Genomic DNA, 14,087 nt, shown 5'->3' with positions numbered 1-14,087 from the left:
TATATTTTATTTCTTTACGAATCAGCGGACTCTCACTAATGTACTTTCAAAGGGCATATTTTACTATACTTCTAGACTCAAAGTATAATCCTGAAGCACATAAAAAAAAAAAAAAAAACCGCGTCAAACCGATAAGACTCGAATGTTTTGTCCCTCGCGTCTTTGATAATACACATATATTGTATGCAGTGCTCGTGAGATAAGCATACCACGTATTTATAGCGGCTGATTATTATTCATCCCTTTCGTCTCATCTCGCTATTTAATGCATATAATATATTCGCTCTGTGACTATTTTTTTTTGTTTCCCTCAACATGTACAAGATCAGTTTACATTGCGAGTTTTTCCTCGAGTTTATTCGTCTCGTTATCAACGAGAATGTTAATTAATACATGAACAAAAAGCAGTTGACCTATTCATCCAAGCGCCTGTCAATCAGATAGGAATTGCTTCGAGTTACGAAGTAAAAAAAAAAAAAAATGTGTACGTACACGAGCCATAGTTATGTCATTACAAACAGCATCTCTATACTTTGGCGTTTTGACTTGTCAAGTGCAACCAGCTTTTTTACTGTGTTGCGTAATTCGATGATCACTGATAAACTTTTTTATGTTTTATTAATCAATAGACAGTATATACTACTGTACTCAAAGAGGAGAACATTTTCCATACAATTTTTAGATTATTTAAAGAAAAAGTTCGTATTGTACAAAAGTTAATAGTGTTTTAAAAATATTTTTTTGATTTTTGCCTATCACGTGTAGTTTTATTAACTTTACTCAACCAACATTATTATTTGTCAAGTTTCTTTTTTGTGAAAGAACAAAAGCTTTTTTAAATATATATTTTTACGTTATGAACGTGTTTCATATCAATTATCACTACGACTCGATGACACATCTTTTGAGATAGAAAAGAGGTTTTATCGTCTCTTTGTACCAAAAAAAAAAATTAAATTTTTTTTTTAATCCGGTTTTTCCGTTGGACCATCCCGCGTGAATGTTGAGATACATTTTTTTTTATTTGTTAACATATTACAAAAGCAAGATAAGTAACTTTCTAAAAGTATTTGAACCTTTTTTTCAAAGAGATTTACTATTTTGTAATATACATACAAATGTATTGACAATTTATAAAGACTCTGAGTAAGTGAACAAGTTAATTTGTACATAACTACGAGAATTAAGAACAAAAAACCCAATGAAAAGACGTTGAATCTGATTTTGTTGAATAAGTACATGTTATGTGAAAATGTGATTTTCAATAAATCAACAAATAGTCCTTTTTCTCGAGCTCCGATTTCGGTTCTTGTACCGCCAAGCGAACCCGATCCATACTTCCCTGATTTTCACGCTTTAATTAAATTGCACGCGGTTATAGGTACACTTAACTTCACTGCCGAATGAATGAGCGGAATAAATATTTTCGTTGACACCTGACGAAATGAAACGAGTTTGGGTTGCGCGTACGCGGGCGTTTCATTAACGTGATTTTAAAGTAAACGATGCTAATGACGTGTTGACGGATTTTCGTCTCCATAGCACTATGAATATTTTTATTGTACACGCTTTAAATGAAAATATACAAAATTCTCTATTCAAACTCACGTTAACAAAGGAAAAAAAAATACTTGTACCTTTCTTTTTTGTCTTTTTTTTTTTTTTACAAAATAAAAGATCGACGGATTTAAAAATATAGTTCCTCCCATGATGAATTTTTCTCGCGGACAAGGTTACCCCTTTTTCTTACGGAGAAAAAAAAATTATTTTTACGTCGTCACCTATACTTTGCGTACGAAAAAGTTTCGCAAGAAATGCAAATGTTCCAATGACCAAAATAGAGCGTGCATTTTTTACTTTTCGCTCAAATATTCCTTAGGAACTCACCAAAAGTAAGTGTTGGCTTAGAAAAATGGGAACCACGAAAATTATTGTAATCCCACGGTTGACAGATTATTAATGGGAGCCTGACAGCTTGTAGCACAAGGTGTACCGTGTCGTGGTAATTATTCGTGCACCAACATCTCTCGCGTAACGTGAAACTTTTACCGCCGTGCGAGATCCTTTTGCCATAATTTAAACCTACATCTGTAAATATATGTGTAATCGAGGTACATTACATTTAACGGATATTGTCGAAATTCGATTATGCATGTATTATATAAAGGTAATCTTCGAGTCTCTTAATGAGTGTAGGATTATCCCACTATTAACTATAGTTTCATTGTTTGACTACAATTTATCAAATCCACCCGGTAATTTAGCTCGTCAACGATATATTTACGTTACACAAATAAATTTTGGATGCATCGCTGTTAATACAAGTGTGTTAAATTATACACGTCTAAAGCGTGTAGCTGAAATTTCTGTTTTTTTTTTTTTTTTTATAAAATGCATTACGGTAGTGGTGTTGATACAATTTTTAAGAAAAACCAAATCGTTTGCCAAACCAATTGAACTAAACCATTTTTTCTACGTCAACTATTAAATTGAGGAGGATATAATTAATTTCTGTCATATATAATATACACTTGGTGTGTGACAGCCAAATTTGTTTACTCCAAAGCTTTCCTGTATTGGTTTTTCCCATTTAAAATTGTCCAGTTTAGTTAAACTGGTTAACCACTTGGTGCACCATAGAATAGCTTGTTCTTTTAATTCTCATCAACGCAACTACTAAAATGCATTTCATATAAATAACTAAAATTCAAATTACATACTTTAAACGTGTACTTTACCACACTTGGATTTACTCCTTCCTCCTTATGCCCTTCCTTGGTCGCGTAGTTCTGGTGGCGTAACGCGTCACCCATTATACCGTATGTAACAAGTGCCAGCAAAATTGTATTCATCGAGACCTTTGAGTCGATATAAACAATAAATGGACGAATCAATATTTTTGTTCAAAAACTTTTACAGCAAAATATTAGTCGTATATCTTTGAAGACTTTTTTTATTCATCCCACCGATAGTACGACGCTCCTCTCCGTTACACTTTGCTTTATCGAGCTGCCAGCTCGATATCATTGGTGATGTAATTTCATGGAATTCATCATAATCATTGTCGGTGCTTTCATTCGACGCATACGAGCAACTCCGCGAAAAATCATCCGTCGAGTGGTTTAAAAAACAAGACGTGCCGACTCCAAAGTCCTATCATTGAGCGACCCAACTCTTTGAATCAAAGAAAATTTCTTTACCCTCATTCCGTTAAATATTTTCTTACGAGTAAAAAAATATAAGTTGATTAAAAATAACATTTTGTTAAATTAAAATTTTCTCTTTTTAATTAGGAATGTATCATTTAGTTGTACGAAATGTTTTTTTGGATCGACTAAATGTGTTTCAATTAAAGGAAATTATTTAATGAGGGTAAAGAAATTTTCTTTGATTCAAAGAATTGGGTAGCTGAATGATACGAAAAACTCGATTAATCGAAACCTTATGATAAACTTACTCGTGTACAACAACAGGAAATGAATGTACGAAAAAATGAATAAAAATCAGTGCAACGGCGAAATCAATCGCCAAGAAGCCTCGCAGCAGCATCACCATCGATATATTAACAAGAGCCCACAGGCAGTGCAACTGGACTGCGTGTACCTGTATGGGTACAACAAAAAGTAAACAAAAAGCGCGAGAAGCCAACTAATGGCGATCGATCGCTCGAGCAAAGTAAGTATAACGTGCAGGTAAATATCTGCAATTCAACAGATTCGCTTTCGAATTGAAAGAGAGAGAACCTGCGTCCACTTTGTACGGGTTTAAATATATGTATATATTCTATTTGACGCTTTGGCGATTAAAAATAAATGCAACGCGGGCAAAAGGGCATTTTTTGGATGACGTGCCAGTTCCGGCTGGCGCTTTTTGATTTTTCTTTGCCAGAGGCACACTTTGGGCATAGAGCATCAGTTGATTTTTCATTTTTCAACGGTATATATAGTTGCCCACGTGTGTGCACACTTTTCTATTTTGCATGATGTATACTTATGATTTATATTTAATAGTAAAATTAGAAATTTTAAAAATAACGTGCCATTATTTGTCATGACCACAATTTTTGGCGATATAAATAATAGCGATATGTGCCAACAACTTAGAATATTATAATTCATGTAGCCTCTTGTTTTTGCTATAACCAAATAACAAGCTATGATCATTAAATCTGATTGTGCAGTAATATTGCTGTATAATAATAGAAGACTCGATGTTTTTTAGTTTAAAATTTGAAAAAATTCACATGGTTGGAAGAGTTGGTACATAAGTTTATATGTTTCTTTTCCACCTTTGAGTAAGTTTTTTTTTTTTTTTTTTTTTTACAGAATTCAAAGAAATATGCAGTCTGAAAATATAATTATGGTGTTGACTTTTCAACTGTTTGCCATTACATTCGCGTTATTTAAAATTGTATTTTATTAAAAATAGCAGCTGGTTACTTGTTACGTTGCGATATTTGAAGAAGCGCGTCATCAAGTATTTTTTGAATTAATGTTTTTTTAAGCCTATCTTTTATGAAATTCGTACTATTGCTAAATAGTACTCGTATTGAAAAAATAGACGTTTAATGCCTCGTGAGATAGATGAATATTATATATAAAAAAAGTTTCTCTGTTTTAGATTAAAAATTTTTTTTTTCTTTTTTTTTATATCGTTTCAATAGATTAATTGTTAATCTTTTTCCTTGAATCATTTATATCCATGATTTGGTGGGTAAAGCGAATCATTTTTGAAAAGTGTACCTATAATGGAGGGTATTTAACATCGATAATTGCAATAGTAACACCATGTATACTTTTTTTACATAAGCCACACACATAGTTACGACCAAAAGGACATTAAACCAATAAAAAAAAAAAAAAAAAAAAAGTTACTTATCCGGTTTATAATTGCTATCTTTAATATATACCTAAAGTAAAAAATTTACGCGTCTGTACCACGAGTATTTAATAAGGGTCGTCAAATGCAAACCGCTTTTCCACGATGAAAATGAACGAGGAATACTCAATTATTCACCTACTGCTGACCAATTTTGGAAAAAAAAAACCCCCCTTTGAACCCCTAGTAAAAAAGAAAAAAAAGTTTGAAAAAAACCCCTGAAAAAAGTGCTGTTACAAATCTCCGAAACCTCCTACTATCCTGACGAAAGGGTTATCATAAACTGACTTTCGTCCATACCTATGTATATTGTACGTGCAACCGCAACCCCCAAAAAAGGACATGCAGAGGGTGTATATAATACATACAACGAGAGTAACAGTAGCCGAGAGAGTTGGTGGTTGCGAAAGAGGGTGAGGAGAATTGCACCCACCCCAATCTACCCCCGTAAAAGTGAGCAAATATAATATATAATAATAAGCGAACCGGAGGGTTTGGAGGAGGGATAAAATATACCCTACTACGTGCGTTGTACATATACATATATATACGTTTCGCGCAAGCGCCACTCGGTTCTCTCTACTCTACCCTCTCTGATGTGCGTATGTATATGTATAAATATACATGTATATATATATACGTTAAAAGAGATGAGCTAGAGCGTGGTGGTATACATCAGACGTCCAAGCCAACACGCCGGACGAGCAGTACGCTCGAGGTAGGCCACCGCGGTGGTCGCCGTTTGGCCATCGACTCGCGCGAATCTTACCTCATGACTTGACATTATCGCGCCTTCCTCGACCCTTTCATGTACTTAATTTTTCTTTTTTCTTTTCTTTTTTTTTTTCAAGAAAACTCGTGGTTGACGGTTTACTTGTCACTTTTTGCTTTTCACCCCCTTACGAAAGTCGAGAGACATAGGGTTGAGCACGTAACACGCACATGTTACGTGTGTACTGGTATCGTCAATGAGGAGGGAAATTTTTTTTTTTTTTTGTTCCCTCAAGTGGGTGCCCCCGTGAGGTGTACATGTGTGCGTGTGTGTCTGTCATGTGATTGGTGACGAGTACAAAGGGGTGGGTGGTGGAATCTTCTTTTCTTTTTTGTTTTTCCGACTAATGAACAATTTCATTGAAAATTGGAAAAAAGTGCGGATGGCGTTATAAAGCATCGACGGACGATTGACAAGCGAGGACTCGTAAATTTGGTTTCGCCACTGGTCACCTACGAGCTCCCCTTGGATCGTTCGTTACTTAATGTGGAGAAGCGTTGATTGAAAACAGGTGAGGAAGTGCGATTTTTCTCGTCAGCATCAGCAAATATTTTACGAAAATAAATAATCAACCCCGACGCGGTGCACGTCACGTGGATCTCGGTAGTTTAGTCTCTCGGACTGAAAATAAATTGTTATCGCACACTTTGTTCGAGTAACGCGGATCAATTGGAGGATTTTCCGTTCCACCGGGTTATTTTCCATCATTGGAAATGAGGATAACGAAATAAATGATATCAAAAATATGTGATGATAACAAAAAACCAAAGTAACTGCAAAAAAACACGTGTGCGAAATGTCGAGACGCAGATACGATAGATATAGGTATATGTGCGTGTTTCCGTTCAAATACACTCCGCGACTCGCGTCAACTCTCGAACAAGGCGAATGTTTAGCGCAGTTTAAATTACATTTCAAGCTTATGCGACTCTTCTTTTTTTTTTTTTTTTTTTTTTTGTTTGTACGCATAGACGGTAAAAAATATCCATACGAATCGAGGTAAAAAAAGCCACTTTAATTAAGCAAACTTATACTATATGGAATTGAGGGAAAAAGTCCCCACTGTAGTACTGTAGTACTGTATACCGTGTATTTTTCATCGCGTGAGTTTTCAATGACATCGATTACGACTTTGATAAAATTATCGCGAAAAACGCCCGCAGGACTGCCGATGCAGGTTTGAAATTAAAAATAGAGAAAAAAAACCATGAGTAAGGGGGCATGTATACGCGCGACCCCGTCTGGGTTGTATGATATTTTATAATAAATGCATAAGTTATTGCTATGCTGAGTGACCATACATGGAATTAGAGAGGAAGCAGCTGATCGATGGCGCTGGAATAAATAAAACATGTTCGTTTAAATAAGTTGAATGAAAGAAATAGAATAAAGTTAAAAAAAAAAAAAAAATATTAGCTTACTCCGCGTACGATGCAAAATTTTTCTTCCGTTGCTCGTCCAAATGCTCAAATTATAATTACTTTGCTTTTGTTGCTCAAAAAGCGTCCATGAATAAAATAAACGTTCTCGCGTTTTTTCCTCTTCCTTTTCTTGAAACAGAATTTGTTTTTCGCTAGACGTTTTCGCTCATTCGTCGCTCGGCAGCGTATCCGCAGTTAGAAATTAAATATTCAGCATCAGCTGCGGAAAGAAATTTAAAAAATTCACGAAAAATCTAGATGAATACTAATTTATTACCTGCTACTTGAAAAAGAAAAAAAACAAGCATATCACAGCGACCCACGTATACAATTATACGTTACACAAGCCCAATCAACAACGTGGCTCATAATATATACATATACATTAAAATACAATCTCTAGCGTTTCAGGAAACAACAAAAACGAAAAATTGGGTGAAAAAAGCTGCGAAATGTCGAGGTCACGCGCGCGTCTCGCGATAGTGCCCACAAAAAAAAAAAAAAAAAGAGAAACGTTGCTCTCGCGCGATGAGTTGCAAAGGAGCCGCACGAGCTCGACGATAACATGCAACTAAACGTTTTCCAAACGCAAACGGGAAGAACGAGACACTTATTGTTTTTCTATTATTATAAGCGCAAGTAACACAAAGAAGTAAAAAACGCCTTGACGAGATAATACGCAAAACGAGGGGGATTTCCCTTTTTTTGTTGAGGACGCCCTCGTACATACCCGAGCCCATCAACGAGCGCGACAGGCGTCCTCGTGCAGTTTGTGTACGAGCTCGGCTTCTCCGCCACGTTCCACCGCTTTAGGGAAAAAGAGGTCTCGAGGAGGAACTTTACTCGAGAGGGCCGGATGAGATAAAGAAAAAAACGCGCAGGGCTGAAAAAATTTTTATTACGCGCGATGGGGGTGTGGTATTTAACAATGCCGCTGCGAGGACGGACTTTTGAATACATACGTAGACACGAGGTCGCTGTATAAGGGTTGCTTGGGTTATCAGAGGGGGTGGGGGGCTGTGGCGAAGCAATTTCTTTTTTTTATTTCCCTATAGAGAAGATGCTGTAATTTTAGCTCCAAGCGAATGTTTATGCAGGGGATACTGAAATCGCATTTTCAACCATACAACTGTGCAAATGCGTGTTGATTTGTTTTAAGTCAATGGGTAGACGAAACTTTGCGACGTATTAACCAGTGGACAAAATTATACACTATTCCCGCTGCAGTGGTGACACCGGGGAAAAAGACAAAATTGGAACAGAAAGTTCGCCGAGTTCTATGAAATATACGCGGGGGGCAAAGAGCTAATCTAATAGTCGGGTATATAATTATAGAGGAGACGAGCTATAATTTTTCCTCTGATCGTTATTAGAAAGAAAAAAAATTTATTGATCTGATTACTTTGGTTTAATAACGAAGTTTGGTGAAGTATAAGAGGTTTGGATTTTGAAGAGAATTTTTGAAGATCTTTCCCAATAAACTTATTTTTTCATCCTTTTTTTAAATAATAGTTTTTTGCTACCTTCCCAGACAGTAAATCTTATCCGATTTTTGATCAGATTCATAGACAGCAAGGTAGAATTTTTTTTTTTTCACCTAATATACGTATAAATAGTAAATTGACGTGTGTCATCGGGAAAAATACTTTATGTGCGGATTTATATTAGTAAGAGATTAAAAAAGAAGATTGTGTTAAGGGGGAGTTGGCTCTAAGTAAAAATGGCGTAAAAGGAGGTAAAAATCTGTGTAATAATAAAGAAATAAACAAGTTGGCGTACTGCGAAAAGCTTGATCAACAAAAAAAAAAAAAAAAAAAAAAAAAAAAAAATGTAAAACGTGCTACAATGATTTAAGAAAACGAAAGAAAATTTTTTCATAACGTTTAATAACGATTTCACGTACCTCTGAGTTGTAATTTTCCTCAGTTAAAAATTACGCTAGCCACATACGACGGCATCGCAGTATATCTACACGAGACATACTCTTGTAAAAAAAAAAATAATAATCAAAACTAAGACGATAACGCCACTCCGAGAGCATACCATTTGCAAAACGAGATTCATATAACCCACACACACACATGTCATATTACGTATAAAAACGATCGTACGTATATGCATACGATTCCAAGAGGCTCTTAATCGAAATTTTTCTCAGAATACAGACGAATCACCCGCATATACATATATCGCATACCGATTACTCGTAACACAATCCAAAATTCACCGATAATCTCCCACACATACGTGATTATTTATTCCCCTCGCAACAAAAAATCCCGATCCTCGAAAATTCCTTTTTCCTCTTTTTTTTTTTTTTTTTTTTTTTTTTCTCAACACAGTACCTCCCTCTCGACACACATTTAACATCGACATTGTTTGCCTCGGTTCGCATAACCACATAAATGATATATTCTGTTTGCAGCCGATCCAACCCCGATCCCCGCGACATCTCGACGAAAGTCACCCGAGCACATATGGCAGAGCAGCACCACAAGGGAATACATATACAGAAGAGCTCGAGCTATGACCGGCGACGATGACGCGGCGTCGTTAACAGCGTCGCATCGTCACCGGCAGTTACTTCGTCCGTCACCCGTGGGGTCGGGAGGAAAAAGGATGCGCCGGTGCAGGACGAAGAGGCTCGCCGGCTCCGAATACCGTCGCCGAGTCGCGGGATCCCGGGATACCCCGGCGATCTCCACCACGTGATGGTACCGAGGAAGGGGTAAACTCGAGGAGGACCATGCCGGGGATCGTGGTGTTCAGGAGGCGCTGGAGCGTCGGCAGCGACGACCTCGTCGTGCCTGGTGCCTTCCTTTTTTTCCTCCACCTCGTTTGGTAAGCGCTTCCTTTTCTCTCTCTCTCTCTTTTTTTTTTTTTTTTTTTCATGACTTTTTACCCATAGAATAAAAATGGCACGCCCATGTATGGGAGAACAAATAACCTTTTGAAAAGCGTTGCTTCTGTAACCCTTTTTCAATTTATAGGCTAAAAAAAAAAAAATGTTTTCATGAATATAAAATGCGCATTGTCAAGTTGTCACTTTGATATTTTCTTGTATTTTTTTTTAACACTGATCCTGTGTATAGATCAAATGGAAAAACTCCCCGAGTCTCTTTTTCGCCCTTTTATAAAAATACCCCGAGGAATTCTTTCACTTCCATGATGTAAGTCAAGTGCGTCTCTATAAACATCCTCGCGGCACTGTATATACCCCATCCCCAACTTTATATTTTCAAGTTCACCGTCCATTAGCGGGGAAAAAAAGAAATGCACAAACATCAGTTGGTCGGTGCAGTGAGGGCGCACAAAGAGAGGGCGAAATTGCGCGTAGGATCAAACAAACAAACAAAGTGGGTGCACTGACGCAAACGCGCGTCCCCTTTTATGTACCTACATCCTTGGGAAAAGGAGAACGATAGAAGGAATGGGAAAAAGAAGGTGTCTGCGATGGAAAAAACGAGTGAAGGTGGGTTGGAAAATGCTGAAACAATGCCTGCCATCGGCACATCCTCGTAAAAGCGTGCGTACTTATGTGTAAGTGTGTGTGTGTGTGTGTGTGGGTGTGTGTTGTTTATGAACAAGTGGTTTCTTTTGAACTTTTATTTACAAAGTTTCATGTGCTATTAAAAAGCTACGATTTTATAAAGAACAATTTAAAAAAAAAAAGCTCCCCTGGTACAGACTGACACAATTTCAGCTCCCTGACACCAGGATATCATTTTTGGCATGGCTATAATATATTTGAAAATCATAATCAATTTATTTTACTTGTTTAACATTGATTGTGTTTCTCCAATTTTTAATTTATGGGTTTGAAATCACTCATAGTCTATAAACTTTGATTATTAGCTCTATTTACTATAATTAATGATAATTTGATAATGATCTCGTGGTTGTCACATATGATTATTGGGAATAATATCTCGTTTTGATAAGAAAAAAAAAAAAAGTTGTTCTTTCGACTGTATTAATTAATCATAAAATTACAATGATACTTCCACCTGCTGGTTGAAGAAAAACATTAAATTTGAAGAGCTAAAGTATATTCCAATAAAATTTCTCGCATAAATTTATGACTTGGTATCAGACAAATTGATTATTTTAAACCGTCCATCCTTCATTATAATGAGCAGTTAGTATCGTGAGGTATAATTGCATGGTATACGAATATTCGCACCATCTGATATGACACGTATCATATCTCTTGAAGTTTTTTTATTAAATGGAATGGAAACAACCTATCCAGTGGTCACGAAAGAGCAATACCTCTGCTAAATTTCAAGTTTATGTCTCCGAAAATTGATGCAAGGTATAGTCAAGTACCTATAAAATGACATTTAGTAAAAAACATATATTACACACAACTATTCTAAATTTTGACTAAGAAACTTAGCAACAAATCCAACAATTATTATACATTGTATATAATTTTTTTACCAGTTTAGATCGCACGAAACAAAGATTTTTTTTTCATTTATACTACCTAATCTGAATAAATAATAATTTCAGCCCACGAAAAAAATGTAAAAAACTGTTTCCATAAAATAAAAAATCTATGCAACCGAGAAATGTTTCTGTAATTTTTGTTTAAAAAAATGTATACTCACTGGATAAGATTCGTTTTTTTGTTTTTTCACTGCACTCTCATCGAGTGATGAAAAAAAAAAACTATAATGTTTCTGGGTCAAGAAAAAACTGACACACATCTCTGAAGCGCAAACTCGTACAATCGTTTTCCCGGGTACCTGCAAAAAATCAAGCAATAATAAACTGACAAAAAAACCCATCCTTTTCAGATGGTCATCCAAGCGTATGTATTCCCAAAATATTATTTTTGCACTATTCAACGGTGAATAGTTTTCCATTTCAAAACAAACAAAACCCCCCCATTCGGTGTCAATAAACACCCAAACTCCCGTGCAGCTCTCCTAGATTGTCCCACGTTATTTTTACCACCCATACCCTCCCGTTTTCTCCGCGACACACTCAACAACTTAATATTCCATCACCCATACGGTTTAGTACTCCCTATTAAAGCACAAAGGGACCACCATCCGATTTTCATTCTCGGACCCACGCGTACAAGCATATATATATACAAACGCGTGATGCTCGGCAAATGTTCATTCGACAAGGTTTTGCCGTTATAATGGGACAAACGATGGTTTTCAGCGGGTCAGCGGTCACGCGCGTGCACCGAAAGGGAGAGCGAAAAATCCATTCCTACCCACACACGTAAAGGTTATTGTTCCCGTGTGCGATGGGAAATAAAAGGAAAAAGAGGGTATATCTGGAGCGTGAAGCGCGCAAACGGCGTTTCCTCTCATTGCTACGCTCTCGTCGATTCGCTTTTCCTTTTTGTGTTTGCACATGTGGACCAAAGGTCGTTCCATCTAATCCACCCTCTCGTGCGTACTCGTTTCCACCAACAATCGGCGACTTTTTTATAATAAAAACCAAAAATACGATGATCCGATCTTTCGTGAATCTTTTCAGGGTTTGAGATTAAAATTGCTTCTTTTGCGTCAAAAATTAAAAAAAACAAAAACAAAAAAAAAAGGTCTTAAATGCATGAATAAATAAAGAGAAGCACTTTTCGGGGGAGAGGAGGAAACTTTTCGCGGCGTTCGTTAATGAAGTCCATATATAAACTCGGAGTGGGCACGAGAGCCCGAGTTTGGAAAATCATAACTTTTCGGACTCGCTTGATTTGTATAATGTACGCCATACAGTGCAGTACTTTGGGAAGCGACAGTAGTAGCCGAGTCCATTATAGATGCATATGTATTCATAAAGTGCTTGTATGCGCTTCGTTTTATGCTCGCCATCGTCGCGTCTCTCAGTTTTTTTTAAAAGTAGTTTATGAGTTTGCCTATGAAATTATGGGGATCGAGTTTTTGCGAGAGATGGTTGGTGACGTTGTTTGTTTGTCTTTGAAATTTTAGATCTTTCGACGACACTGTTTTTTTTTTTTTTTTTTTTTTTTTTTTTAACAGTAAATCGAGTCTGATGGCTTTGCTGTCAAATTTTTTCATCAGGCTTGGGGGTACATACCTTTTTTTTTCAAAACCTTTGTGTCGCAATTTTTTACTAAAAGTATAATGCACCTGTGCTGATAATTTTTCCACAGAAAGGATTTATAACGTGGTGCTTGATATTCATTTTTTTCAAGGAAAAACAATGCATTCTTTGTAGAGAAAAACAAATGACGAAAAATGATGCGTAAAAATATTTGAGAAAAGTGTTTAAACGTTTAATTCACGTACTTAATCATAATATTCATTCCTAACATTTAATGAATTGCATTTTTTTACATGAATACAATTATGTTGGGTACTGTGCTATGACAATTTTTTTTAAACTTACCAGTAAAAATAGTAATGCATCGATTTATTCGTATAAAGAAATCTAATTATAAATTTAATGAATATGCAATTCATGAGTATGCACGTTTTCGTACATTGTGTATTTCAAATTATTCGAATTCTCTATGTATAAGAAGTGCGATATTAATACAATAAAAAAAGTTCAATAATACTAATTAAAAAATATTTTTAATGGAATTCGCAATTTACTCGCAGATTGAAGAATTTCATTATGGACGTAACAAAAATTACTTACTGAGAGATATTGATTTTCACATCCATCACAGTCGTGAATGTCCTTTAAAGTTGCCATTTTTTTTTTTTTTTTTTAATTGAAGAATATAATTTTTTTATGCTAATAATCAAATATACTGACTTATAGTATATACATATATATAAAGTAATCTTCACCCTAGTTGTGGAAAAAGTGAAAATTAAAGAAGGATAATCAATCTAACTCCAGATGATGCCAAAATGTCTTGTAATGTAGATAAAAAATTGGCAGCTCACCAACGTAACGTGTTATACACTTGTACTTCCGTTCACGTTCCCGTGGTAATTTTGCATTCATTATACCTTTTGCGTTTTACGGTACCTACCTGCTCTGACGAATCGGAAAATTACTGGAATGAGAAATATTTCACG

The 14,087-nt window shown here is 35.9% G+C and overlaps 1 protein-coding gene across 1 annotated transcript in view; it reads left to right on the top strand.

The window, feature by feature from the left end:
* The first annotated feature begins 5,883 nt into the window (after positions 1 to 5,883).
* Positions 5,884 to 14,087, top strand: part of inaE (inactivation no afterpotential E) — a 75,174-nt gene continuing 66,970 nt past the window's right edge. The window contains exons 1-2 of the mRNA XM_089593966.1: positions 5,884 to 6,161; positions 9,497 to 9,912. Of these exons, the coding sequence (XP_089450092.1) occupies positions 9,818 to 9,912 (95 nt within the window). The 5' untranslated portion in view covers positions 5,884 to 6,161; positions 9,497 to 9,817. The remainder of the gene's footprint in view (positions 6,162 to 9,496; positions 9,913 to 14,087) is intronic.

The sequence above is a fragment of the Copidosoma floridanum genome, unplaced genomic scaffold (assembly GCF_036245765.1).
Source record: "Copidosoma floridanum isolate Cflo_tuat_1 unplaced genomic scaffold, Cflo_Japanese_pri ptg000020l, whole genome shotgun sequence".
NCBI classification, from domain to species: domain Eukaryota; kingdom Metazoa; phylum Arthropoda; class Insecta; order Hymenoptera; family Encyrtidae; genus Copidosoma; species Copidosoma floridanum.
The sequence above is the reverse complement of the archived record's forward strand: the minus strand, read 5'-3'. Positions and strand labels throughout refer to the sequence as shown.